Source organism: Aquarana catesbeiana, linkage group LG08, assembly GCF_042186555.1.
Source record: "Aquarana catesbeiana isolate 2022-GZ linkage group LG08, ASM4218655v1, whole genome shotgun sequence".
Taxonomy (NCBI): domain Eukaryota; kingdom Metazoa; phylum Chordata; class Amphibia; order Anura; family Ranidae; genus Aquarana; species Aquarana catesbeiana.
Window position 1 is genome coordinate 30042880 of NC_133331.1, and position 27648 is coordinate 30070527.

At 43.9% G+C, this 27648-nt stretch overlaps 1 protein-coding gene across 1 annotated transcript in view; it reads left to right on the forward strand.

Annotated features, from left to right (window-relative positions):
- The window catches only part of ABRAXAS2 (abraxas 2, BRISC complex subunit), a 52669-nt gene extending 25716 nt beyond the window's left edge, over positions 1–26953 (forward strand). Inside the window, exons 4-9 of the mRNA XM_073595657.1 lie at positions 734–800; positions 1918–2108; positions 11992–12111; positions 14736–14820; positions 14911–15025; positions 25051–26953. Coding sequence (XP_073451758.1) covers positions 734–800; positions 1918–2108; positions 11992–12111; positions 14736–14820; positions 14911–15025; positions 25051–25439 — 967 coding nt within the window. The 3' untranslated portion in view covers positions 25440–26953. The remainder of the gene's footprint in view (positions 1–733; positions 801–1917; positions 2109–11991; positions 12112–14735; positions 14821–14910; positions 15026–25050) is intronic.
- The last annotated feature ends 695 nt before the right edge of the window (positions 26954–27648 follow it).

A 27648-nucleotide genomic window follows, 5' to 3' on the forward strand; every position in this document is an offset into this window, starting at 1 on the left:
GGGGAGGGGGGTGTGAAGGGGGACAGTAATCACTTTTTTTCGGGGGGTACAGGACTATAGTGGGGGTGGGGGGGGGTGATGTGCAGCAGGGGGGCAGATGGCACTGTTTTGGGGGGTACAGGACACTACAGTGGGGAGGGGGGTGTGATGTGCGGGGGGGGGTCAGATGACACTGTTTTGGGGGGGTACAGGACACTACAGTGGGGAGGGGGGTGTGAAGGGGGGGCAGTAATCACTGTTTCGGGGGGGTACAGGACTACAGTGGGGGGGCAGGTGATGTGCAGGGGGCAGATGACACTGTTTTGGGGGGTACAGGACACTACAGTGGGCAGGAGGGCGTGATGTGCGGGGGGGGGGGCAGATGACACTGTTTGGGTGGGGGGGAGGGGTACAGGACACTACAGTGGGGAGGGGGTGTGAAGGGGGGCAGTAGCCACTGTTTTGGGTGGAGTACAGGACTACAGTGAAGGGGGGGTGATGTGCAGCAGGGGGGCAGATGGCACTGTTTTGGGGGGTACAGGACACTTTTTGGGTGCCGCCTTGTACCAACCCCCATACCCCCCCCCCCCAATGGGTTTCTTTGCTTTCCTCCGTATTATTCAGGTAGATCTCAGACTCTGAAAGGTTGCCTACCCCTGTTCTATCGTACATCATCAAATTCATGATAATGTTTTCGGATAACACTTCATCTGAGTACTGTATGATTGTAATTTTGTGTTTTTAATTCCGGCAGTTTCTATGATTACGCTGGCACTGTCAACGAGGAAAGGCTTGATCAGATTCTCAAAGACAGACGGAAAGTATGATCATTGTTCCAGTATGACGTTTATTGAAAATATGATTCTGATTGATATCTCTGTAATTTAATAAGGACTGGCTTTATCAATGACTGTTTTTACATCGGTATTGATTTTGGTGATCCCAAAATAAATAAAATGTTTCGGGATGCCATGCAGCAACAAATTTTGTAACCGGTTTTACCAATCGGTTCCTATCCGTTTTCTATTGTGCAACCATTTCCTTTTTTTAAGGATGTTATTCTTCTGGTATCGCTGCTTAAGCTAAACTGCAGAGAAACGACTGATTAGCCATGAGATGAGCATGACGAGGAGAACTACCAAGAAAAAGACAGCAGTGACATTTTTACCCGATTGCTTTGTCATAGTAAACGTGTGCGAATAATTCCCTAAACTTTAAATTTTAAAGGGCATATCTCTAGAATGCAGAATGTGACATTCATTAAATATTCCATGTAGGAAAATGTCTGCTGCATGTGATTTTTTTTTTTTTTTTTTTTAAATGACTGACTGTGATTGATTTACCACTAGTGAATATTTGGTGAGTCGCACTCACTGCTTTATAAATATGCCCCTAAATGTAGGTCCACTTTAAATACTGTGATTTTACAGTGGTTGTAAACCCCAGACATGAAAAATTAACAAAGAATATCCCTCAATAGTGTGTACTTGTCTCAATCCAGAGCAACGAGTGTCATTTCTGTCTGCTGTTTTATACCTCTACTATCTGCAGGAGTCACTTCTGACAAGTTTTCCTGACACCAAGAGATAAATGGTGACGGGGGAGGGAGCTCCAGCTGACTGACATCCTTAGCTCTGTTCCTGTGTGAGGGGGGAGTGTCCCTTCCCATCCAATCAGCTATCACAGCTCTCCTTACTGATGTAACTTCAGCTCTCCGCCCCCTGCTTTTCAGAGCTGAGAGATCCTGTGTAAATTCTGCACTTTGAATGGCTTATGTAGGGAGATTTGTTTCATGTCCGTGTATCACTATAGACCAGTCACTTCACTGGGTATATGGAAGGGTTTACATCCACTTTAATTTGATTGCTGAAAATACACCTTGATACATTGTGACACATTTTAAAGGGTCATTTGTCTTCATCTTGGGTTTTTGTGTAGAACGTGATTGGCTGGTACAAGTTTAGAAGAAACACTCAGCAGCAGATGTCATACAGAGAACAGATTTTGCACAAACAGCTGACTCGTATCCTCGGAGTACCTGACCTCGTCTTCCTTCTCATTGGCTTTATCTCAACTGCCAACACTTCCACTCATGCCTTGGAATATGTGCTCTTCAGACCTAATCGCAGGTAGGCTCACTGAACTGTGGATTCAGAACCAAACCCATTGATTTAATGGTTTCCCAGAACCGTGATATTCCAGGCATGTCATGAATGATAACTGTCGCTGCTGCTTCTGTAACTCTGATATATATAGCTGCCTCTGCTCTCAGCCGAACTGTCAAGCCATCAAATGGCTGGTGTCGTAACTGATCACATGTGCAGCACCATGGCAACTGCAGATCAAACACTCTAAGATGGCAGCTTTCTTGACTGTAGCAGGTGTCTCAAACTGGCGGCCCTCCAGCTGTTGCAAAACTACAAGTCCCATAAGGCATAGCAAGACTGACAGTTACAAGCATGACTCCCCCAGGCGAAGGCATAATGGGACTTGTAGTTTCGCAACAGCTGGAGGGCCACCCGTTTTGAGACCCCTGAAGGATAGGAGGGTTTAGTTACACTTAAACCACTTGCTGACCAGCCGCCGTCATTATATGGCAGCAGGTCAGCTCGTTCCCACGAATTGCCATAGCTGTACGGCGGTCCCTTTTAACAGCGGGCGCATCGGGGGAGCTGATGTGCATGGCCGCGATGTCCGCCGCCTACCCGCATTCGCTCCACAGAGAGCCAGAACGGGGATCTGTCAATGTAAACAAACAGAACCCCATTCTGACAGGGAAGTTCAGAGTGATCGTCTGTTCCTAGTGATCAGGAACAGCGATCTCTCTCTCTACTCTACCCCCCCCCCACACACACACACACACACACACACACACACACACACACACACACACACACACACACACACACACACACACACAGTTAGAAACACATTTAACCCCTTGATCGCCCCCTAGTGTTAACCCCTTCTCTGCCAGTGACATTTATACAGTAATCGGTGCATTTTTATAGCACTGATCGCTGTATGAATGTCAATGGTCCCATCTGTCCGCCGCAGTGTCACAGCCCCGCTAAAAATCGCTGATCACCGCCATTACTAGTTAAAAAAAAAAAATAATAAAAATTCCATAAATCAATTTCCTATTTTGTATAGGCTTTTGGAACGGTGCCATTGCTGGCAATAGACTGCAACTGGTTAAGCGACCTGTCTAATCGCTTCAGTGTGAACGAGGGCGTATTGTCAAAGCTTAATTTAGAAGCTGATTTGGTTACTATGCACAGCTGCACTAGATTCTGTATGCTCCAGCTTTAGTAAATCTCCACCACTATGTCTTTTCTGCAATAAATGCTTCCTCCTTGCAAGATGCTTTGGAAAGTATGCTGAGCTATATGCATGCTCCACACTGCACATGTATTTTTTAAGTTTAATCGTTTCATTTATTGTGGAATAAGATGCATGTAACCAGAAAATATTTTTCTCCAAGCGTCTTCCAGGACAGCCCATGAGACCTTGGGCTCCTCCTACCAGGACAGGAAACACGTTACCCCCACCAGATAAAAGGGCGGTCCTCCAGGCCCATGTCAGTTATTTGTGTTTCCTCCGGACGGGGGGTAACATGTTCATGGAACCTGCTCCCATAGGCCTTATAAGCAGGGGCTTTGTATGGCTTTTTTCTGGGGCATATCACTTACCTCTTCCTCTGCCAGAAGCAGCACACCGCTGGGGAGGTTGGCTGTGTTGCTGTTCTCTGTCCTCAGTGCCTGGAGAGGGCCAGGACCGGGGTGAGGTCGTGCCCCTAGCGCAGTGCATTGCACTCTAGCTCAGCTGAGCTTCGGTTGTCCTTCCCTGCCGACAGCCTGGCTGATCTGAGCAAGGAATGGAGGAAGCCGCAGCGTTCGAGGGGGCGGAGCTATTGCGCTCCAAGCTGGCCCACAGGAAGTGCCTGGAGAGGGTTACTTCCGGGGCATATGACATCATCATCGGGCGCCGGAGACGAGGTTCCAGTCTTCATAAACGGCGTGAACAGAGAACGCTGGCTGCTGGTGTTTCTTGGTGTTAAGCAGCCAGGCTGTGGATGACCAAGAGGGGCAGAATGGATCCTCCTGCAGTACCTGCACAGGCAGCGGATGCAGTTCCCAACACCAGCACCTCACAGGTAAGCCTGGGGTGTTCTGTCACCACCTTACTATCCCTGTGAGTGTTCCCTCCCCCTCCCCCCTCTGTAGTAGTGGGTGTAAGGGGTCACATTTCCTCCCTCCTGCACGTGGTGTTACGGAGTGATTGTGGGGCTTTAATTACATTGTGGGTCATTTATTTTGTCTTGCAGACCAAGACTCAGGACAAGGCCCAAGCGCAGCCACTTAAAAGGAAATGTGCGGTTTGCGCAAACAAATTGAGCTCCTCATGGAGCAAAGCAGTTTGTCGCACCTGTATAGAAAGCCTAGTAAAGGATGACCCGGTTGCCTCGTGCCAGAAGATGCTTACTTCTGTTAGGGATGAGCTTGCGTCCACCTTCAGTTCCTTTAGAACGCTTATTGACAAGCTCCAGACTCCAGCAGAGAGTCCGTCTTCACTGAAGGCGTCAGTAAGCACTCCGCAGCAGGCAGAGAGTGAAGACTCTGAGGCTGAGGTCAGATCTACCCGTTCTTCTCTGGAAGAATCAGGGTCAGATACAGAGCCCAGAGATAGAGAATCCACTCGAGGCTCAAGATTTAAGTTATCTGTTGAGGATGTAGATGACTTATTAAAGGCTATCTATACTACCCTTGAGTTAAAAGAGGAAGAGGTTCAGTTATCCAAACATGATCTTATGTATAAAGGATTACATAAGAGAAAATCAAGAGTGTTTCCAGTTCATAGTTCTTTGGTTGATACTATTAAACTGGAATGGGATAATCCTGAGAGAAAACCATTCTTCTCTAGTAACCTAAAAAGGAGGTTTCCTTTTGATGAGGACACTGCGCAGCCATGGAATAAGAATCCCAATTTAGACGCACCTCTTTCAAAAGTTTCTAAAAACTCGGACCTAGCGTTTGATGATATGGGTACGCTTAAGGATCCGATGGACAAGAGGGGGGATATCCTTCTCCACAGAGCCTGGGACTCAGCAGTTGGAAACCTGAAACCAGCTTTGGCTTCCACTTGTGTGGCCAGAAATCTGGAGGTTTGGTTGACTCAGATTCAGTCACATCTGTCAGCAGGTACCTCCAGAGAGCAAATTTTAAAGTCTTTTCCTCTCCTATTTTAGGCAGTGGGTTTTTTGGCAGATTCTTCCGCTGAGTCGGTAAGAATGTCAGCCAGGACTTCGGCTCTAGTGAACTCGGCCAGGAGAAGCCTTTGGCTTAAGACCTGGTCAGGGGACTCGGCCTCCAAGTTGCGCCTTTGTGGCCTTCCTTTAACTGGCGATCATTTGTTTGGCCCAGGTCTACAGGAGGCACTGGAACGCACGGCTGATAAGAAAAAGGCGTTTCCAGAGAGAAAGAGAGTTCAGACAGCCAGAAAATTTTTTCGTGGCCAAAACAGGCAACAGAGTCCTAGAGAAAAGGACAGCAGGCCGAAAAAGCATTGGACTGGGCACAAAGGCAGGGGCAAAGGGGGAGTGCTATTTAACCCTCCTCAACAGCCCGCCAAGCCGCAGTGACTTGTGTTCCCCGGTGGGAGGGAGATTGAGGGCCTTCATCCCACAGTGGGCAGTAGTCACTCTGAGCCCCTTCGTCCTGGACCTAGTGACCAACGGGTACAGGCTGGAGTTTGTTCACCAACCACCAGAACGTTTGTTGGTCACATTTCCTCCACAAGATCGGGAGAAAGCGAGGGCTCTGGGTCTCCAGATCGGAGACTTATTAGATCAAAAAGTCCTGATTCCTGTTCCTCGATCGGAGCGGGGCAAGGGATTCTATTCCCATGTATTTGTGGTCAGAAAGCCAGCAGGAAAGTTTCGACTTATCCTGAATCTCCGGACCTTAAACAAGTCCATCAGATACAAGCATTTCCGTATGGAGACGGTTTTTACAATCAAAAACCTACTATACCCAAACTGCTTTATGGCCACGTTGGACTTAAGGGATGCTTATCTTCACATCCCTATCCATCCAGCCTTCCAAAAGTTTTTGAGATTGGCAGTGAAGACGGGTATGGGGACCCGACATTTTCAATTTCAGGCCCTCCCCTTCGGTCTTTCCTCAGCCCCACGCATCTTTACGAAGGTGTTGGAGGAAGTGCTGGCTCCTCTAAGATTAAAGGCAATAACGGTTATCCCTTACTTAGACGACCTCCTGATAGTGGCAAAATCATACCAAAGGCTGTTGGAAGATCTCCAGGCTGTACAGGACTTCTTACAGTCCCTAGGCTGGCTAATAAACAAAGAAAAATCGTCCTTGATTCCGGCCCAGAAAGTAACTTATCTGGGTTACGATTTTTGCTCCGTGAACCAAAGAGTTTTTCTTCCTCAGGAGAAGATCACCAAAGTGTTCCAGACTATGTCAACATTGCAGACCAACCAGTCAGTCTCTCTGAGACAGGTGTCGAGGGCAGTGGGTCTTATGACCTCGTGTTTTCCCGCAGTACCATGGGCGAGACTCCGTCAGCGTCCGTTACAAAGGTTTCTTTTAAGAAACTGGGACGGGGACGTAAGGTCCCTGGAGTCAAGGATCTGGCTTCCCGACAGGATAAAAAGAAGCCTGTGGTGGTGGAGAGCTGGTCAGCACCTAGCAGGAGGTCTCCCATGGTCCTTTCCCATTTCCCGAAGGATTACCACGGATGCGAGTTCCTGGGGATGGGGGGCCCACCTCAGCAATGCAGTAGCGCAAGGAGAGTGGTCCCCAGAGGAGGCAAGGGCCTCATCCAATCAAAGAGAGCTGCTTGCAGTCCAGAGAGCCCTCCAGTCTTTTCAGATGGAGGTCAGGGGTCACAACCTCCAAATCCTGTCAGACAATATAGCGACAGTCGCGTATATCAACAAGCAGGGAGGCACGAGAAGCCGGAGGCTTCAGTCTATTGCCCAGGAGATCCTTTCTTGGGCAGAGGGGAATCTAGCCTCCATTTCTGCTGTACACCTGAAGGGGAAAAACAATTGCCTGGCAGATTATCTCAGCCGTCACAGGATAGACCGAGACAACTGGTCCCTTCATCCCGAAGTCTTTGCAGATCTCACCAAGAGATGGGGTTATCCGGTAGCGGATTTGTTCGCAAACCGAAACAACCGCAAGACGGAGATATTCTTTTCCATGAACCCGGCAGACCAAGCCTTGGGGATCGATGCTCTGGCAAACCCGTGGCCTCCAGGCCTATGTTATGCCTTTCCGCCAATCAGGCTGATTCCAGAAGTCCTCCGGAAGTTTCGGCTGGAAGAGACAGATCTGATTCTAATTGCCCCGTTTTGGCCCAAGAGGCCATGGTTTTCCCTGCTACAGTCTCTGGTTTCAGAGCCTCCGTGGAGTCTTCCGAAAAGGGAAGACCTATTATTGCAGGGTCCAGTATCACACCCTCAGGTGGTTTCCTTAAACTTGACGGCCTGGTATCTGAAGAAAAGATACTGAGCGCCCAAGGGTTCTCTGACAAAGTAGTCAGGACTCTCGTGAATTGCAGGAAGCCAGTTACTAGAGCCATATATTCCAAAGTTTGGAAAAGGTTTAACTCATGGTTATCTGAAAATGATAGATTAGCTCATGATATTCCGTCTATTTTGGAATTTTTCCAAGAGGGTGTCGACAAAGGTCTTTCTGTTAGTACCTTAAAGGTACAGGCGGCAGCTATTAGTGTGTTCCTCCAGTTTTCTATCCTGGAAAATCCCACTATAGCCAGATTTTTCAAATCTATCTCTAGGGCCAGACCAGTAGTGGTGAGAAGTTGTCCAACGTGGGATCTGTCCCTAGTACTTCAAACTCTGGTAGAATTTCCGTTTGAACCTCTGGAAAGTATGTCAGTTAAGTTACTTACATTAAAAACTGTGTTCCTTATAGCTGTTACCTCAGCTCGTAGGGTAAGTGAGTTGCAGGCCCTATCAGTTAGGGAGCCCTTCCTCACGATTTTTGAGGATCGAGTTGTGTTACGAACCGATCCAGGTTTTTTGCCCAAGGTGGCAAGTACATTCCACCGATCTCAGAACATTGTATTGCCAACCTTTTGTAGTTCGCCACAGGGCGACTTAGAAAGAAAATTTAGTTTCCTAGATGTAAGAAGGATTCTCTTGGTCTATCTTGAGGTCACGAAGACCTTTAGGAAAACTGATGCCTTGTTTGTCCTCTTTTCTGGAGTTCACAAGGGGAATAGTGCATCTAAAGCCACATTGGCTAGATGGATAAAGCAAGCCATCTTGGAAGCTTACAAAATTAGGGAGGTCCCTACACCTTTTGTTACTGCGCACTCAACTAGAGCCTTGTCTACGTCTTGGGCTGAGAGGGCTGGTGCCTCACCGGAACAAATTTGCAGGGCTGCCACTTGGTCCAGTTACTCAACCTTCATTAAACATTATCGCCTGGATCTCCTATCAGCTCAGGAGCAGGCGTTTGGTCGTAAGGTCCTTCAGGCAGTTGTCCCTCCCTAGACTGGTAAGTTCTGGCTCATCGTCTCATGGGCTGTCCTGGAAGACGCTTGGAGAAAAGCTGAGTTAGACTTACCGGTAACTCCTTTTCTGAGAGTCTTCCAGGACAGCCGGATTCCCACCCGGTATTGTCTGAAGTTATGTGTATTATGCATATGTTTTGCAGGGTCCTACGGTTCTTGAGAATACTGACATGGGCCTGGAGGACCGCCCTTTTATCTGGTGGGGGTGACGTGTTTCCTGTCCTGGTAGGAGGAGCCCAAGGTCTCATGGGCTGTCCTGGAAGACTCTCAGAAAAGGAGTTACCGGTAAGTCTAACTCAGCTTTTATGAAGGTTGCTTGACCATAAAGTGCAAATCATTATTATGGGTGTTTGGAGATCTTTTCAGTTTCGCCACTCAGGCCTTGTACAGAATTTATTCAAATAGAACTGTAGCCAGGCTGTGGACATTTAATTATTTACATATCCTTGACAAGTAGTAAATGAGCTTTAAAACAAACCCTCACTGATCTCTGTAGCTGCAGGCATTGTGGAGCAATTTATTCTTCAATTTCTCAAGAGAAACTGTGTAGTCCCCCAAGTTACCCTCACGTCAGTTCAGCTCCACCCTCCCTGCAGTGTCTTTAGAAATTTAATCAAAATTGAATGTAAATAAAGATGAATTTCTGGTGAGAGGGAAAGCTAGGCTACTGAGAAAAAGACTTGGATAACTTCACTGCGTCTCTTGTGACCTTAAAGAATCAATTGCTTCTAGTGCCTGCATCTACAGGTTGGTGAAGGCATGTTCAACCACATCCCGCCCCCCCCAACGTCATATGACATTGCAGTCTTTGAGTGGGGATATCTGAATGATGGGTGCAGTTACAGGCATCATTCAGATCTCTTCTTTTAGAGCCAGCGATTCCATTCACCATCAGATCAATCATAGCGGCTGTTCAGCCGCTTGATTGTTCTTACAGGCTCCTTCTCCGGCTCACTGATCACACAGGTGAGTCTGTAGAAGCACCGGAGGAAGGGGGGGGGTGTGATCAGTGAGCCGGAGAAGGAACCAACCAGCGGCGAATGTTGACGATAGAGTTTTCCAGTGGGCCAGATGGTCCCTGAAGTCTCTATGATCAGTCGGAGGCCAGGCACGATGTTATGACGTCACACCCGGCTTCTGCATTTGAAAAAATGCTGCCACCTTTTTTTTTTTTTCTGATTTCCGGCTTCCCAGCCTGTTAACAATATGTAAATATTTGAATGTACATAGCCTGGCCCACAGTTCTTTTTTAAAATAAACTCCTTTTTCTGATTACCACTCAAAGATAGATGGAGCTCATCTCTAGTCAACGCTATGATTCAGCCTAGGTTCACACTGAAAGCGGCTTTGAAATCTTGCGATTTCAGCTGAACTCGCACAATTTCAAACCAGCATTTCAGTCTGACTTTGGGGGAGATTTGAGAGACATCTGTGTGGGTTCCTTCACAGATGTCTATTGATATTGCCCCTGAAGTCACCGAAAAGTAGTTCAGGAACCACTTTTGGGCTGTGACGTTGCCAGCAATAGGCGGCGATTTGGCATGCTATTTGACGTGTCAAATCGCCCCAATGTGAACGGGGGGGATAAAAGATAAGTTCATCTTTACAAAAAATAAATGCACATAATTTTGCGGGTAAAAAAAATGTGCATTTATTTTTTTGGGAGCCTGAAAAGCATTGCACTCACGATCAGCAGAACGTGGGTGCTATACTGGTCTCTTACAGACTCTGTCTGTAAGCGGTTTGGCCATACAATGTACAGCCAAGCAGTTGCACGCTAGCAGGAAGCATCAATAAACTACCACAGCGCTCAACCGCACCATGGTAGTTCATTGAGAATTACAAGCCGACAGCTGCAAAGGCTTTCGGACATTTTCGTTTTCTGATTCACAAATCACTGAATGGATGACGCTGTCACGTCTTTTACAGATTGTGACAGCTAGCAGGGGGGAGAAGATAGTTGTCAGACTGGAGGAGCGGGAGGCCAGTGCATCTGTAACATGTCACACGTTACACCCTGAATATGGGTGTAACATGTTACAAAAGGTAATCGTATCCTTTAAGCACTCAATCGAGCTGAAATGTGTCAGCAGTTTTTGGTGTAGTTGTGAAATAAAATTGTTTGAAATGCCTGAATTGCATGGTTGATGCGGCCTTGACTCTTTTGTAAGAAACCTGTTCTTTTTATGTTCCTGATTCACACTCTCGGTTCTGTTCAGTTCCTAGCATGTGAAAACAGCTTTGTTTTAGAGGGTGCCACCTAAATATAAGACGCTAGCAGTGGCGGCCCATCTATTAGGGATGCCTCCCCCTCTATCCACGCCTCCCCCTATATGAATATATAGAGCTCATGCTATGAATTACTCTATCCACGGCTGCCTCCTATTAATGCGTCCGTCCCCTTTCAGGACGCCGAGTGCATGAATTACAGCGGCGGGGGTGTGTCTTTTTTTTTTTTTTTTCTGAAGCACCTGATTAGAGCCACGGGCTCTAATAGGCTTCAAAATAGAGTGGGCTTGTGGCGCAGAGCATTGCGCATGAGCCCACCCAGTTGTCACAACAGCAAATGAATATTCGCTATTGAAACACTGATCCTCAATCCGGACAATCGGACACAAGTCTGTGACTCGTTTTTCCGATTGGCCAGAAAGAGAAGAGTCCCAATTGGCCGCCAAGGAGGAAACGGAAGCCGCCGCGATGCCCGTGGAGAGTGGGGGAAGGGAAAGCTATTGCCACCGCCGGTGAAGTTTGGGAGAAGCTCTGCCCAGCACAGATGAGGTAAGTGCTCCAGACCCGACCGACGGTGGGGGTTTATCGTTTGACGCCCTAGGCCCCCCCCCCCCCCTAAAAAAAAATTACCGCTGTTAGCCACTGGACGCCAGTATTTGAAACAAAAGAAGCTGTGCTTTAATGTGCAGGGAAGTGACTATCGATGAGAATACCATAAAGCAAATTTAGGATTTTCATAAGAAATTAATACAGAAACGCACCGCAAAGCAAAAGTACACTTCCAGGACTTGTGTGTACAAAGCTAATCATAAAAGATCTGTTGTGTAAGGTCAACGCCTGCATTATAGCTGGCTCAATTTCCTGCCCTCTGTGGTCCAGAAAATTGCATATTTAAAAGTTATAGAAGTGCTTTATCATGGCCCATTATAGAGCACTTTGAAGCAGACAGGCAAGTCCAACCTTCATTACTGTAGTTATGGCTCATGTTGCGTCTCAGTTTTCCTTTTATATGTGCTTCTGATAGATTGCCAAGGCTTGTATGGCAGCTTCCCAACCTTAAATGAACACAGAGAAGGAAATAACTCAGAGAATAGAGTAGTCTGTATGGAACGCCTCGACATTTAGATGTTAAAATAAATGCTTTATTAATGCTCATCCTTCTCTAATCCAGCCTCACTCTATGGTTTAAAAAGTAATTTGTCTTCTTTTATTATCCAGGTATAACCAGAGAGTGTCTCTTACAATTCCAAACCTGGGCACAACCAGTCAGCAGGAATATAAAGTGACGTCAGTGCCAAACACATCTCAGAACTATGCCAAAGTGATCAAAGAGCACGGGTCAGTATGCTCATTATGTGTAGCAGCAGCTGTTTAATTATAATATGAGGAGTGCTATTGCAGGCCGCATTTTGAAAATGCAATTGGTCTGGCTGTTATGCTGCTCTTTAATAGCCTGAGTCACTGACCAACCAAATGCTTAAATTGTGGGTCAGTGTTTTAAAGCATTGCAGCAAGAAGATTAAAATTTTTTTTTGTTAGGCAAAAAAAAACAAAAAAAAAAACAAAGCTATATTTTGCAAAGTTCTATATATTTGCATTTAACAGTATTCTCTTTTAAATTATCCTTATTTAACATAAATAAAATATCTGGTGATTCTTCCATTTCCATGCTTATGGCCTTAAGGCCCCTTTCACACTTGTGCGACTTTGGCCATCAGGGTCACATGACAAGTCGTTCCCCATGATCTCCAATGATAACCATTCATATCTGTGGGACTTCAAAGTAGTCCCTGTACTACTTTGATCCAACTTTGATGCAAGTTAAGGTCCATAGACCTCAAGTTTATACAGGCGTTCCCTGAAATCGTGGCAAAATCGCAACCACGAAATCGTGGCAAAATCGCGGCAGTGTGCAAGGGGCCTTAAGTGGTTCTAAAGGCAGAAGTGTTTTTTTTTTTTTTTCCTCTATGCATTATGATAAAAAGCCTTCTGTGTGCAGCAGTCCCCCTAATACTTGCCTGAGCCCCATCTCGATCCAACGATGTTGCACGAGAGACTCTGCTATCCGGGACTCTCCCTCCTGAGTGCGCTGTTGGCTCCTGCTACTGTCAATCAAACACAGTGAGCCAATGAGGCGAGAGAGGGGGCGGGCCGAGCCGCAGCTCCATGTCTGATTGGACACACAGAGCAGCAGCTCGGCTTGGGTGCCCCCATAGCAAGCCACTGGCATGTGGGGGCAGGAGGGAGGGGCCATGAGCGCCTCAGATCGATAGCCGCGGGAGCCCTTTGTGTTGTTGCGGGCGGTGGGACAGAGCCGAGCCGCCTGCTCTGTGTCAGTAGATGCAGACAGGGCAGCCCAGGAGCGAACCCGCATGGGTGCCCCCATTTAAAGCGGTTTTCCTTGGGGCCACTTGCTGAAAAGGAGGAGCCTGGAGTGTTGTCAGGGAACCCCAGAAGAAGAGGATCAGGGCTGCTCTGTGCAAAAGCATTGCACAGAGCAGGTAATTATGACATGTTTGTCATTTTATAAAAGAAAAAAAAAAAGTTTTTAATGTCACTTTAAAAGCATTGTATACTTGGAATGTTCCCTCCATTGCACATGCGCTGTATTTATCAGACAGGGCTTTGGCTCTGCTCAGTCTTGATGGGCATTGTAGCTCCTCCTCCTCCTCCTCCTCTTCTCTTTCGTGCTGACATCAGTAATCTCTGTCACTCACCAGGAAGAGGACCAAGAAGGATGATTAGCAGACGTGGCTGCAAATAGTGTAAAAATAGTGAATTAAATGGCAGTCTATTAAACCTTAACATCAGAACGTTGCCAGCCATTGCTATGTCTGTCATTTGGGTAGCTGATAACAAGTAAGTCACAAGATAAGTCTGAAGCAGGGTCTGATTTGTTTCAAACATTTGTGACCACAGTGGAGAGCTAGACAAGCACCAGGATTTATATGGGCTATAGGAGCCTATGGGTGACATCACTGTCCCAGACATTTAATAAACGTTGGCTGACAGGGGATCACATGACCAGGCCAGAGTGGGCTGCAAATAAGTATATACAGTACAGCTTTCTTACACAGGTTAGTCGGCATGGGTGTTAGAAGTGGGGGGAGGTAACATGTTTATGACTAGTTAGGTTTAGCCTGGAATTCTACTTTAAAGTATAACTAAAGGCAAAACTTTTTTTGTTGTTTTGGATAGAGTGGAGAGGGGTTAAAACCCCTGTCAGTTTTTATTGCTGTCTGTGTCTCTGTGTACACCATGTTTACCAATACCAAATTTTGGGTTAGCCCTAGAAGAGAGGGGAAATCTTCCAATGGGGACACTAGTTCTGTGACCAGGAGGGCCCCAGGGGATTCCGTTAGTTTGCAAGGATTTTATCCCACTTCCTGTATGACTATGAGACAGGAAGTGAGGGGAAATCTCCCCAATGGGACACAGAATGCAAAAATAAACCTTATAGGGATTATAACCCTCACTCTAGGCCCCTTTCACATGTGCAGATCCATATTCAGACATCTGCCTGCACAGCAGGGATCGCTTCATTCATCCCCGCTGAGCCGGTGGATGACAAGTCCATCTCTGCACACTGTGCAGAAACGGACCTGTCAGATCTCTGCTCTCCTCTATGGGGGGATCTGATGAAACTGGACCACCAGACGGATGGGAAATATGGTTTCCATCCGTCTGGATTTAGTGGATCAGATCGGGGCGGATCGGATGTCAGCGGACATGTCACCCCTGATATCCGTCGCTCCATACAGATATATGGGGCGTCCGTTCAGGTCGCGGATCTGTATGGTCCGCACGTGTGAAAGGGCCCTTATTCTATCCAAAATGAAAAAAACAAATTTACCTATAGTTCTACTTTTAGGCTATTTTATCACTACTAAAAAGAAACAAAAATGCTAATTTCATGTGTGAATACATTTTCAAAGAAACTTTTTTCATTTTATTTGTTTTAGTACCAATTTTTTTGATAAAGATGGTGTGATGAAGGACATTCGATTAATTTATCAGGTTTATAACGCTTTGCAGGAAAAAGTGCAGGTAAGCACCTCTCTCTTGTGGTGTGATGTTTGTGTTGGGAAATGTATGTCTGTGCCACTCATTGCCCTCACATGTCTTGTCTCTGGCCAGGCTGTGTGTGAGGAGGTGGAGAAAAGTGAGAGGATTGTTGAATCCCATCAACTAGAAGTAAACGAGCTGCAAGCACAAATTGCCAAGAGGAAAGCAGAAAAGCAGCGTAAAGAAAGTAAGTCTGGGAACTAAATCGGAGGACCGTTGCTGCCCTTCCAAGCAGAGGTGTTGTGCTGTCATTAGACATTCGGCATCCTGTAGAGGGGCACCATCATAGAGACCTTGCAATAATGTGGGGCATGTTAGAAAATACATGGCTATAGCAAACATTTGGGAGATATGGGACTTTATAGGTGCAAAGCATTGAAACAACAATATGTTTAAAGTATATACAAATTTTATTAAATGAACAATGTCATAAAACCAATGCAATACAATATAATCATGGCCATAGGTGTGTGCAAAACATCCTATTAATGACAATGATTTACTGTGGTATCACGTTCATGTTTTTTCTACATGTTTCGCCGTATGGCTTCTTCAGGAAAGAATGTGAGGGTTTGTTTGTTTTAGATATAAGAACCTATAATTCGACAACTTTTGTTGTGAAACAAAAACAAAGAAAAATACAGATTAATACGTCAAGTATAAACAAATTATATCTTTTGTATATTTATGGCTGCACTTAAGTGAAAGGCAAGAGACATTCATTGAAACTAAAAACCAAAACTCATGATATGAGTGTGAAGGCCTGAGCAGTACTAAAATTGGATGAAGAATGAGATCCGGCAATGTGCTGCATCCACATAACCATAAACCACCGAATGGTGCCAGGTCACCCATAGGGAGGGATGGATAATTGATATAATATCAGATGTTTGCAGGTATCCTGCCAATAAATGCGAATACATATTAAATTCAATAAACATTATCAAAGATAAACAGAGTAATTTTAAAAACAAATTCCATGACAAGAATGCACCCCCACATTTAACTCGCTTGGAATATAATATATCTGGAAATAATGAACTGTTAAACTGGGAGCCTCAAACGTCCACAGAGCAACAGGAATTATATCGCAAAGAAGAAAATCATTTCACAGCTCTGGAGTCATATGAAGGAAAAGACAAGAGAAAAAAGGGGAGAACCTTAACATACAATGTTGATGGTATAATAAGTTCTCTTAAAGAAGCAAAGCAAGGTCCAGACATACTTGCCTCAACTGTGGGTTAAAAACAACCCTTCCATAGGTTGGGGCGTATGTTCCAATCATAAGAGACCGAGAGATGAGGTAGGTTGAGCCATAAATATACAAAAGATATAATTTGTTTATACTTGACGTATTAATCTGTATTTTTCTTTGTTTTTGTTGCACAACTAAAGTTATCGAATTATAGGTTCTTATATCTAAAACAAATGAACCCTCACATTCTTTCCTGAAGAAGCCATACGGCGAAACATGTAGAAAACATGAACGTGACCACAGTAAATCATTGTCATTAATAGGATGTTTTGCACACACCTATGGCCATGATTACATTGTATTGCATTGGTTTTATGACATTGTTCATTTAATAAAATTTGTATATGCTTTTTACATATTGTTGTTTCAATGCTTTGCACCTATAAAGTCCCATATCTCCCAAATGTTTGCTATAGCCATGTATTGTCTAACATGCCCCACATTATTGCAAGGTCTCTATGATGGTGCCCCTCTACAGGATGCCGAATGTCCAATGACATCACAACACCTCAGCTTGGAAGTCTCCCAAATGTTTGCTCTTATCTAAGCTGGATGTTGGTGTCATATCTTATGTAGATCCTGATCTCTGACCACATAATTTAATACATGGCTATTATTGGGCAAATTATTGGGCAAAAAGCAATCTGCCAAAAACAGTGACTTTTTCCAAAGGTGTTTTTTTTTTTTTTTTTCCCAAATTTACTTGCATATGACATATTACAAACAATTGACATTGCAACCGCCATGTCAAAATGTGGAGAAAAAGGAATAAAAGTTTGGCAATGCAGAACCATATTAATGGTTATAATAATGTAAAAACAAACATTCAGCCATACATACTTTGCTTATACTTTAACACTTGAGCTACCTTTTGGAAAAAAATGTAAGCAAAGTAACAGGACTGTTAACCCCTCGATGCCGACGTAATGCAAATATGCGACCTTCTGCTTCAAGGGGTTGTACCGTTTTTTATTTAGAGCCGATGGTTGGCTTTCTTGTAATAACAACCAATGCGGGTAATCAGCTGCTCGGCCATTATTACAAGCAGCGGGAGGGGATGTCCTCCTTCGCCCCCCTCCCTCTTCCGCGGGCTCGCTTATCGCACCGGGAGGCCATAGCGACAAACTGGCACATCTGCTGGCTGGCCGAAGACCCGAACACACCCGGAATCGGCTTTGATCGGGTCTTTGATCTAGTAACCCGGAAGCGATGTCATGACATCACTTCCAGTTAACTGGAGCCTTAAAGGCGCCAGCTTTAAAACACAAAGTCAGTATTCAAAGCAGCCAAACTTTGGCATTTTGAATGCTTTTAAGTGCAGAGGAGGGATTCTGGGGTTTAATAGACCCCAGATTCCTCCATAAAGTGCACCTGTCATTTTCCTATTACTGTCACAAGGGATATTTACATTCCTTGTGACAGCAATAAAAGTGATAATTTTTTTTTTTTTTTTAAAGGGGACCGTGTAAAAATAAAATCAGAAAAAAAAAAAAAACACCCCCTATCCCTTCGTGTTCGTGTACAGAAATGAACGCATACCTTAGTTGCACCCACAAATGTAAACAGTGTTCAAACCACATATGTGAGGGATTGTTGTGATCGTTGGAGTGGGAGCAATAATTCTAGTACTAGCTCTGTAGCTCTAAACTGGTAACCGTTAAAAATTTTTAAAGTGTCGCACATGGAGATTTGTAAGTATCGTAGTTTGTTGCCATTCCATTAGTGTGTACAATTTTGTAAAGCATGACATGTTAGGTATCTATTAACTCAGTGTAACATCATCTTTCACATTATACAAAAAAATTGGGCTAACTTTACTGTTTTTTGGGTTTTTTTTTCATTTATGAAAGTAAATTTTTTTCCCAAAAAATTGAGTTTGAAAGACTGCTGCGCAAATACTGTGGGACATAAAATATTGCAACTACCCCCATTTTATTCTCTAGGGTCTCTTCTAAAAAAAATACATAGTGTTTGGGGGTTCCAAGTAATTTTCTAGCAAAAAATACTGATTTTAACTTGTAAGCAACAAGTTTCAGAAAATAAAACAAATTTCTATCAACGCAAATATTAACTATATAGTGTTATGAGTAGTAAGTGATTAAAACAAAATCCCACAAGAAAAAAAAAAAAAAAAAAAAAACAAAGATGAAAAATACCCCCCCCCCCCACCTGGCTGCTGCACACATAGAAAATGCGCAAAGGATAATAACCTTAACCACTTCAATACCAGGCACTTGGACACCTTCCCGCCTAGACCAATTTTCAGCTTTCAGCGCTGTCGCATTTTGAATGACAATGACGCGGTCATGCTACACTCTACTCAAACAATTTTTTTTATAATTTTCTGTCAGACGCGAGTGAGGAAAAGCCGATCAACGGCTCTTCCTATTGGCATCGTGATCAGCTGTGATTGGACACGGCTGATCACATTGTAAAGAGCCTCCGCCGGAGGCTCTTTACCAAGATCGGTGGAGCAGTGTGTCAGACCGACACACCGATCACCGCGATACGCGCCCCCATGTTATCCTGCTGGACGTCATATGACGCCCAGGCAGGATAACTGAACCGCCGCCCGGCCATCATCTGCTATGGGCCGGGCGGGAAGTGGTTAATCACTATGTAGTTATATGTGTAGTAGGTGATGTGACAAAATCCCACCAAAAATTGAAAAATACCCCCCCTCCTGGCTGCTGCACACACAGAAAATGCGTTCACTTCACATATAGAATATACATGACAAAACAGTGCTGCGCTTCCTAAATAACTACCAATAAATCCTTAAAGAGAATAGATTATTAACTTGCAATAAAACAAGACACTGAGTGCACAATCAAATATTCATGTTCCCTGACTGGGAATAGTGAACAATAGACAGTAAAGATAAAGTCCAAAAATGCACAACACACCACTAGTGCATAAATGTTGAAAATGCAAGTGCTCTCCTCTACCTCAAGCAGGTTTGATATACAGAGAGCACTAGATTTTGCCTTTTCTGTTCCTATGTGCACTGGACCCCATTGAGGGAATCTGTACTGGCTGGTATCCATCTAATCAGCCGGAGGCAGCACGGACCGAATAGGAGCTCCATGACCAGTTGATTCATTTATATCCCTGAGAGGGGACCTGCTTTTTCTGACCTTCTGGTGAAACGGGGGTCAGAACGGGAGGCGAGCGGCTAGGATACTGAGGTGGAGGAGAGCACTTGCATTTTCAACGTTTTATGCACTGGTGGTGTGTTGTGCGTTTTTGTACAGAAGACTCTGAGGATTATTTTTGTGCATTTGGACTATTTTTATTCAATTTTTTTTTTTTTGAGTGTGTGGACTTTATCTTTATTGTCTATTGTTCACTATTCCCATAAAGGGAACACGTATATTTCATTGTGTATTGTTCACTATTCCCAGTCAGGGAACACAAATATTTGATTGTGCACTCAGTATCTTGCTTTATTGCAAGTTAATCATCTATTCTCTTTAAGGATTTATTGGTAGTTATTTAGGAAGCGCAGCACTGTTTTATTATGTAAGTTTCAGAAAAGGCTTGGTTGTCAAGGGGTTATTCCGGCATAGAACTGGATTGGGCTAGATCTGGGTGAGAATCATCTCGGAAGAGGCTAGAAGTCAGCATTTGGCTAAACATTTTATATCCAACATGGAAACTGGATGGTGGGGTTCATACTGTAGTTTTTTTTTTTTTACCAGTAGTAGTTAATAGGCTATTGAGAGCCTCATTCATGGAGCCTGGTAGGTGTTCATATTCAAATGTCTCTAGGAACGCACCATGAAGGTGGGGGTGAGCATATCATTGGGGAAGAAGATGTTAGTGGTATCAGATATTTCCTGTTTCGTAATTGAATTCTCTAAAGATAATTTTTTGCTCCTGGTCACTGAATGTTTAAAGCAAGGGTCTCAAACTGGTGGCCCTCCAGCTGTTGCGGAACTACAAGTCCTATCATGCCTCTGCCTATGGGAGTCATGCTTGTACCTGTCAGCCTTCCAATGCCTCATGGGAATTGTAGTTCTGCAACGGCCACCAGTTTGAGACCCCTGGTTTAAAGGATATGTTCACCTTTTGAAACATGTTACATTTTCCACCCGTATTTAGGGTTGAACTTGCAACATGTCCCTGCTCCTGCCTCCGTCGCCTCACTCCCAACCCCCCCCCAGTGAGATCGTCTGAGAGATCTTCTCCTGCAGTCGCAATTCAGAAACTTGGCTCCGTTTACATGGCCGCATCATTCATTTAGTTTCCTGTGAATTAATGAACTACAAGTACCATCAGTAACCACAGCAGACAGCTTGTATAGTCCAGAATGAACTGTGAGTGCAGTGATGAGTGAGTGTCCTTGTAGTTCATTCACAAGCCCTGCAGCTTTCAAACTGACCACCGGTATGGAGGTACGGGCTGAAAGCTGCAGGGCTTGTCTGAAAAATCCTGACATTGCACCCCTGATCCGCTGATCCTTTTAAGTGTGAAAAATATGCAAAAAAAAATCAGGAAGGGGCACATACTTTTTCACAGCACTTTAACTGATCCCAGCCAACATATCAGTCAACATTCCATATTTTACAGAAGACAGTGTGAGCTGTAAATAATCTAAAGCATTGCTTTGGTAAGTTACAGATATTAACATTCTTTTGATATCCTTCATTTGCCAAGAAGAGAATATTCCACATCAAATGATACCATTGCAGGCGACTAAAGGGGATCTTTCAGTATTCTTAATAAGCCTTTCAGGAAGTGTAAACTATTTACGACTGAATAATTCGGTGTAAATCTGTATAGCAGTTAAGAAGGAATTCTTGAGCAATAAAAAGAAGGCTGTTGTGCACTATTTGCTTCTAAACTGATCACATAAAATAACCCCAGGTCAGTTTTAGAAAACAACAAAGAAATGATTTTGTCCTCTTTCCTCTATGGTCCCTTGCACAGGGGGCCATCTGGGAGCTGTATGACCCTCCCACCCTTCTAGCCCCGCCCACAAGGGACAATGCAGCATCCAACCCGCCAATGTCTATGGTAACACTTACCTACGTTCCAGACCTTCATCGCTGAACCTACAGGGCCTTGAACCTGGGAAGCACTCAGCCCTGTCTAGCCGCTGTCTGCCATAGACTTTGACAGGCTCCCGCTGCAGGGTTGGACGATGCACATGTGCCTCCAGAGCACACTAAAAGGCTGGGAGGGACGCACTACTCCTTGACAACCCATGTGCAAGGAGCCCATGAAAAAGCTGTTACCAGTGTGGGGTGGATACAAACCCTGCATAAAGCTGGCAATACATTTATACAATTTTTTTTATTTAATTTCCTTTAGATTTGCTTTCAACTATGTAGTACAAGGGCCTGATTGCATACAAATTGTAAGTGTTTAGGTTTGACCTTAATATTGTATGGTTTTGGTAAATCTAAAGGAAAATTGTACAATGTATGGTCAGCCTAACTTAAGAGCCAATGAGTTTAAAACAGAATAGGCATATAAAAGGAGTTCAGCCAACAGATGGCCATACATAGCTTGTAGAATACATAAGAGCAGAAGTAATAGCAAAACTCATGTTTCGCTCAGTATAGGTTTCCTTTCAACCAGTGAATAGTTTAAAGGAGTTGCAAAGGCAAAAGGTTTTTTTTATCTTAATGCATTCTATCTAATGATTGATAAGCTACAATATATAAAATTTTTGGTTCTGGGATTAATACCACTTTAAGGCATAGTAATGATTTGCAGCTTTTAAAATTAAAACTTTCGAAATAAATACAATTCTTCAGATGTGTATCATTTATTTAATTTGATTGTGAGTTTAAGGCTGGGTTCACACCATTGCAAATTGCATGCGGATTCCTCCGCATCCAATTCGCAATAGCAGGAGATTTTGACCGGCTCTCCATGGAGCCAGTTCACATATCTCCGTTGCGGCTCCGGTGTGAATTTTGCACAGGCTTCCTGTGCGTCTTTTGGTCCATTTTTCAGGTCAGAATTCAGCCAAAAATTCGGGCTGAAATCTAACCTGAAACGGTGTACCAGGACGCACTGGACCCCTGCTGGGGCATGCGGCGATGGTGTGATCCGACTCGTGAGACCCCAAGATGCGTGGCATGTAAAATCCCATGTTAGTCAATGAGAGCTGTCTTAATTGGCACTACTGAAGTAGCTCTGACTTTAGAAAAGGTTCTTGTACTACTAAATGGCGACTTCTATCTGACTTGTGCCCATAGACTTTAATAGGAGTCACCAAGTTGGATCCTCATCGTAAAGCAGAGTTCCACCCAAAAATGGAACTTCCGCTTTAAGGGAAGGTGACCCCCTGACATGCCACATTTGGCATGTCATTTTTGGGGGAGGGGACGGAAACCTTCTTTTTTTCAGAGGGTTCCAGCTCCCACTTCCTCCCCGGGCTCCACAGCGCCGGAAGGGAGATCACCTCCCCCCCTCCCTCTCAGCAATCATCTGGGACACGTCACAGGTCCCAGATGATTGCCCGGCCAGTCACAGCACGCCGCGCAGCTCGTGCATGCGCAGTGCGTGCCCACAGTGACAATGCTGGTGCCGCAGAGAGGAGGTGGAGACAAGCGGGGCTTCGTTCCCCCACATCGGTGGACCCTGGGACAGGTAAGTGTCTGATTATTAAAAGTCAGCAGCTGCAGTACTTGTAGCTGCTTACTTTTCTTTTTTTTTTTTTTTTTTATTGGAACTCCGCTTTAATTGATGTGATTTTGGATCTGACATTACAGGAAAATTTACGCAGGCATTCCCTGAAAGTAACTTCAGGTCGCTAGCAAGTCGCCTGGCAAAATTGCACAGTAAGTCGCGGCAGTGTGGACTGAGCCTAAATTAGCACGCTCGCAATTCTAAAGCTGTCCTTGGTCTCCTGCAGTCGTTTTGGTATTTCAATCCTGCTAAAACATTTAAAGGAGTTGTAAAGGCAGAAGGTTTTTTTTTTTTTTTTTTTTTTTTTTTTTAGCTTAATGAGCTAAAAAAAACCTTCTGTATGTAGCAGCCTCCCCAGCACCCCCTAATACTTACCTGAGCCCCATCTCTCTCCAGCGATGTCCATGAGTGTCTTAGCCGTCCACGGGTCTCCTCCTGATTGGCTGAGACCACAGCAGTGATGCCATTGGCTCCTCCAGCTGTCAAGCAAAGTCAGTTAGCCAATCAGAAGAGAGAGGGGGCGGGGGCGGGTAGAGCTGCATGATTAATCGTTAAAAAAATCGAGATCTTGATTCAACCCCCCTCACAGTCTCTGTGCAGAATTTCCCGACTCATTCATGTAACAAGGTAAAGAGTTCTCTGCTCACTCAGCTGTCAAAAGAAAAAAAAAAAAAAACGGGCAGCCTGCCAAGTTTTTTACAATATTGTCCCGCTGGTAGATAACTATAAACATTGTAACTTTTTATTCTTCGATCAAAGGAATGAACGTGGTCTGTAGCTGATATCAGTTTAATCGCTTAGACTAAACATATTTTTTTGACACTTGTTTCTTACAAAGTTAAAATCAGGACTTTTTGCTAGAAAATTACTTGGAACTTCCAAACATTATCTCTATCTATCTATCTATCTATCTATCTATCTATCTATCTATCTATCTATCTATCTATCTATCTATCTATCTATCTATCTATCTATCTATCTATCTATCCTATCTATTCTATCTATCCTATCTATTCTATCTATCCTATCTATTCTATCTATTCTATCTATTCTATCTATTCTATCTATTCTATCTATCCTATCTATTCTATCTATCCTATCTATTCTATCTATCCTATCTATCCTATCTATTCTATCTATCCTATCTATTCTATCTATCCTATCTATTCTATCTATTCTATCTATCCTATCTATCTATATATACCATATTTATCGGCGTATAACACGCACCCCAAGTTTAGGAGGGAATTTTAAGGAAAAAAACTTTTAGTAGTAAAGTTTAAGGAAGAAAAACTTACATTAAAATGCTCATCAATGCAGCCTTGTCAGTGCAGCCTTGCCCCAGTGTCCATTGCAGCCTTTTCAGTGCAGCTTTGCCCCAGTGCAGCCTTTTCAGTGCAGCTTTGCCCCAGTGCAGCCATGTCAGTGCAGCCATGTCAGTGCAGCTCTGCCCCAGTGCAGCTTTGCCGCCGTGTATGTGTATCTCCGCTCCGCCGAGTCCCTGCAGTCTCGGTGCCATATTTTAATTTACACACAGCTGTGTATGTCGGCGGCAAACGCCGCGGTCGCTCCGATATGAGCAAAAGTGACGGGGATCGGCCTATAACACGCACCCACGATTTTCCCGATTTTCAGGGGAAAAAGTGCGTGTTATATGCCGATAAATACGATATATATATATATATATATATATATATATATATATATATATATATATATATATATATATATATATATATATATATATATATATATATATTAGCAGAGACCCTAGGGAATAAAACAGCGATTGTTGCAATGTTCTATGTCGCACTGTATTTACGCAGCGGTCTTTCAAACACAATTTTTTTGGAAAAAATACACTTCAACGAATTAAAAAAAAAACTAAACAGTAAGGTTAGCCCAATTTTTTGGCATAATGTGTAAGATGATGTTACACCGCAAGAATCATGAGAATATCGTGATCCTTATTCTAAGCAAAAAAAAAAAAATCATGATTCTTATTTTAGCCAGAATCGTGCAGCTACAGGGCCATGTCAGGGCTCCGTGTCTGAATGGATACATGGTGCTGTGACTCGGCTCCCCGTGCCCCCCCCCCCCCATAGCAAGCTGCTTGCTGTGGGGGCACTGTAAAGGAGGGAGGGACCAGGAGCATCAAAGAGGGAACCGAGAAGAGGAGGATCTGGGCTGCTCTGTGCAAAACCAACAGTACAGAGCAGGCAAGTATAACATGTTTGTTGTTTAAAAAAACAAAAAAACGAGACTTTACAATCCACTTTAATTTGAATTGTTTTCTTAATTTTTTTTTTTAGACCTGCTTCAGTCCATGTTAATCCAGACAGAAGTGCCTGCAGAGAACATGGTAACGTTTCCTTCTGGGGACAGTGAAGGTGCCACATCAAGACCACAAGACCTCCTTCCACCACCTTATTCAGAAGATGGCGTCAATGCAGACGACGGTGTGGATAGCCCCCCTGACATGCCAAGGCCGCAGGCCGTGGGTGCAGCGTGCCGCCTCCTTCAGGATATAAAGGACGGCGTTACAGGTGCCTCTAAGACGTCCGTGAATGAAGACACAGACAACTCACAGAGCGACCATAAAAAGTTGCGGCACCGTTCAGATTCCCCCGACAGCGAGATGGCAGAGGAGCAGACGTACCTTGGCAGCACGCAGCCGGACGGAGAGCTGGCACAGCAGTGACTGTCCCCGCTTTGTGCCCTCAGACCAATAAATAGGGATTCTGGCAATGTAACGTGGAATGTAAGCAATGTGAAGCTGTCAGCTATTTGGGAGTTTCCCAGCCACTTATGTGTGAGCTTTTAACTCCCATCAGCTTCCTGTACTCACTGATTTCTGCAACATCAGTTCTGTTGAGCTGAAAGTACACTGAGCTGCCTGTCATATATCTCATGTATATTTCGAGCCAGTACTGTCAACCTTGTGGAGACATTATGTAGATTAAAGGGATGACTTGGTAAATAAGGGAGGCGGGACATGCAATTCACAGCCTACTTCTTTTTTTTTTTTTCCCTCATTAGTGATTACAATTAACCCCCCTGCTGCCAAAAGCATTCACATAGCAGCCCGGGGGCTATTACGCATTATGAGGGAGCAAAAAAATAAAAAAAACGCGAATATTCTGACATTAGGGGTTTTCTGCTCTGGTTCCTTGGCTAATTCAGGATCCATTTTGCCATCCATTGCTTAATCCTCCTAATGCCTCATTCTGTATTCACCGATCCATGCTTCTTCTAAATTATACGATCGTTTTTACTAAATTGCACATTTGCCCTTTACCCTTGGAAATTCGTGTTTTTTTTTTTTTTTTTCCGTTTCTTTATATCTATTGGTTGAGTAATTGTTATAGATAAAGGTTTCACTGATTACAACTTTACGTGAAACGTAAAATTCCGCTCAACTCTTCCTAGATCACATACAACTGTCCTACCAACCTCAACTTTTTAGCTACAGCCTGAGCAGTAGAAACCAAAGTGTCCACTGTCTGCATATGCCATGAGGTAATCCTAACAAATTAAAAAAAAAAAAAAATTATATATATATATATATATATATATATATATATATATATATATATATATATATATATATATATATTTTTTTTTTTTTTGTGTGTGTGGGGTGGGGGCTCAGCTAAAAAAAAAATCCTGCACAAGCTTTCAGGACACTCCACATGCAACCCCGGGTGAAGACATCACTTGCATAGTTCTGTTTTTATTGGTGTGAATACAGCAATGGAATCCGTCATTAAGCTGCCCGCCATATAACTTCATTATCCAGTTTCTTGATTACAGGAAACCTTGCGATACGTTCTTCAGTTTCTTCCTCTCTACCTTCGATTTAATGTGACAGTGAGTACAGCGGGTTCAAATGTTTAAAAAAATTAGCACTTTTTACATAAATTGACTAAATATTAATTATCCCTGTAAATCCAAGAAGAAGGAAAACACGTTTGGAGCAACACAAATCTAAAGAAGATCACGGTGGGGTCCACTGCTGGTTGCCGGACTATGTTCTTTTTTTTTTTTTTTTTGTTGGCGCATCAAAACCGGACGTAAAAGTTGAGTTTACTGCCGATTAAATTTGCCTGGACAATGGTATCTAAATGCCTGTCTTATCCACGGACTGGTGCAAATGTTTTTCAGCCTTAAGACTGGTACAAATCAAACATAATAAATGTGCTTTAGTTTATTGAACTTGGTCCCAGATTATGTGCCTGATCGGTATTTTCTTCTGAAATCGGTTTATTGGGGACAATTTTTATGAAATTTGGGAGAAGAGGAAATGGGGGAGGTGTTGCCTATGTAGACTGTCCTTATCGAACATGACAATGACAGCCTGCATGTCATTGCTAGGAGCAGTACAGTTGGGTCCATATGTATTTGGACACAGGCACAATTTTCATACTTTTTGGCTCCTGTATGCCACCAGAATAAAATTAAAACGAAGCGATCCATATGAATTTGAAGAGCAGACTTTCAGCTTTAATTCAAGGGGTTAAACGTAAATATCTAACAGCAATTTTAGGAAGTGCAACCATTTTTATACACAGTCCCCCCATTTTCAAGGGCTCAAATGTAATTGGACAAATTAATATAATCCTAAATAAAATGTTAATGTTTAATATTTTGTAGAGAATCCTTTACTGGCAATGACTGCCTTAAGTCTGGAACCCAAAGACTGGGTTTCCTCCTTTCTGATGCTTTGCCATGCTCTAACTGCAGCTGTCTTCAGTTCTTTGTTTGTGGGTCTTTCTGCCTTTTAGTTTTGCCCTCAGCAAGTGAAATGCATGCTCAGTTGGGTTGAGATCAGATGGTTGATTTGGCCATTGTAGAATATTCCACTTCTTTTCCTTTAAAAGCTCCTGGGTTGCTTTTGCAGTGTGTTTTGG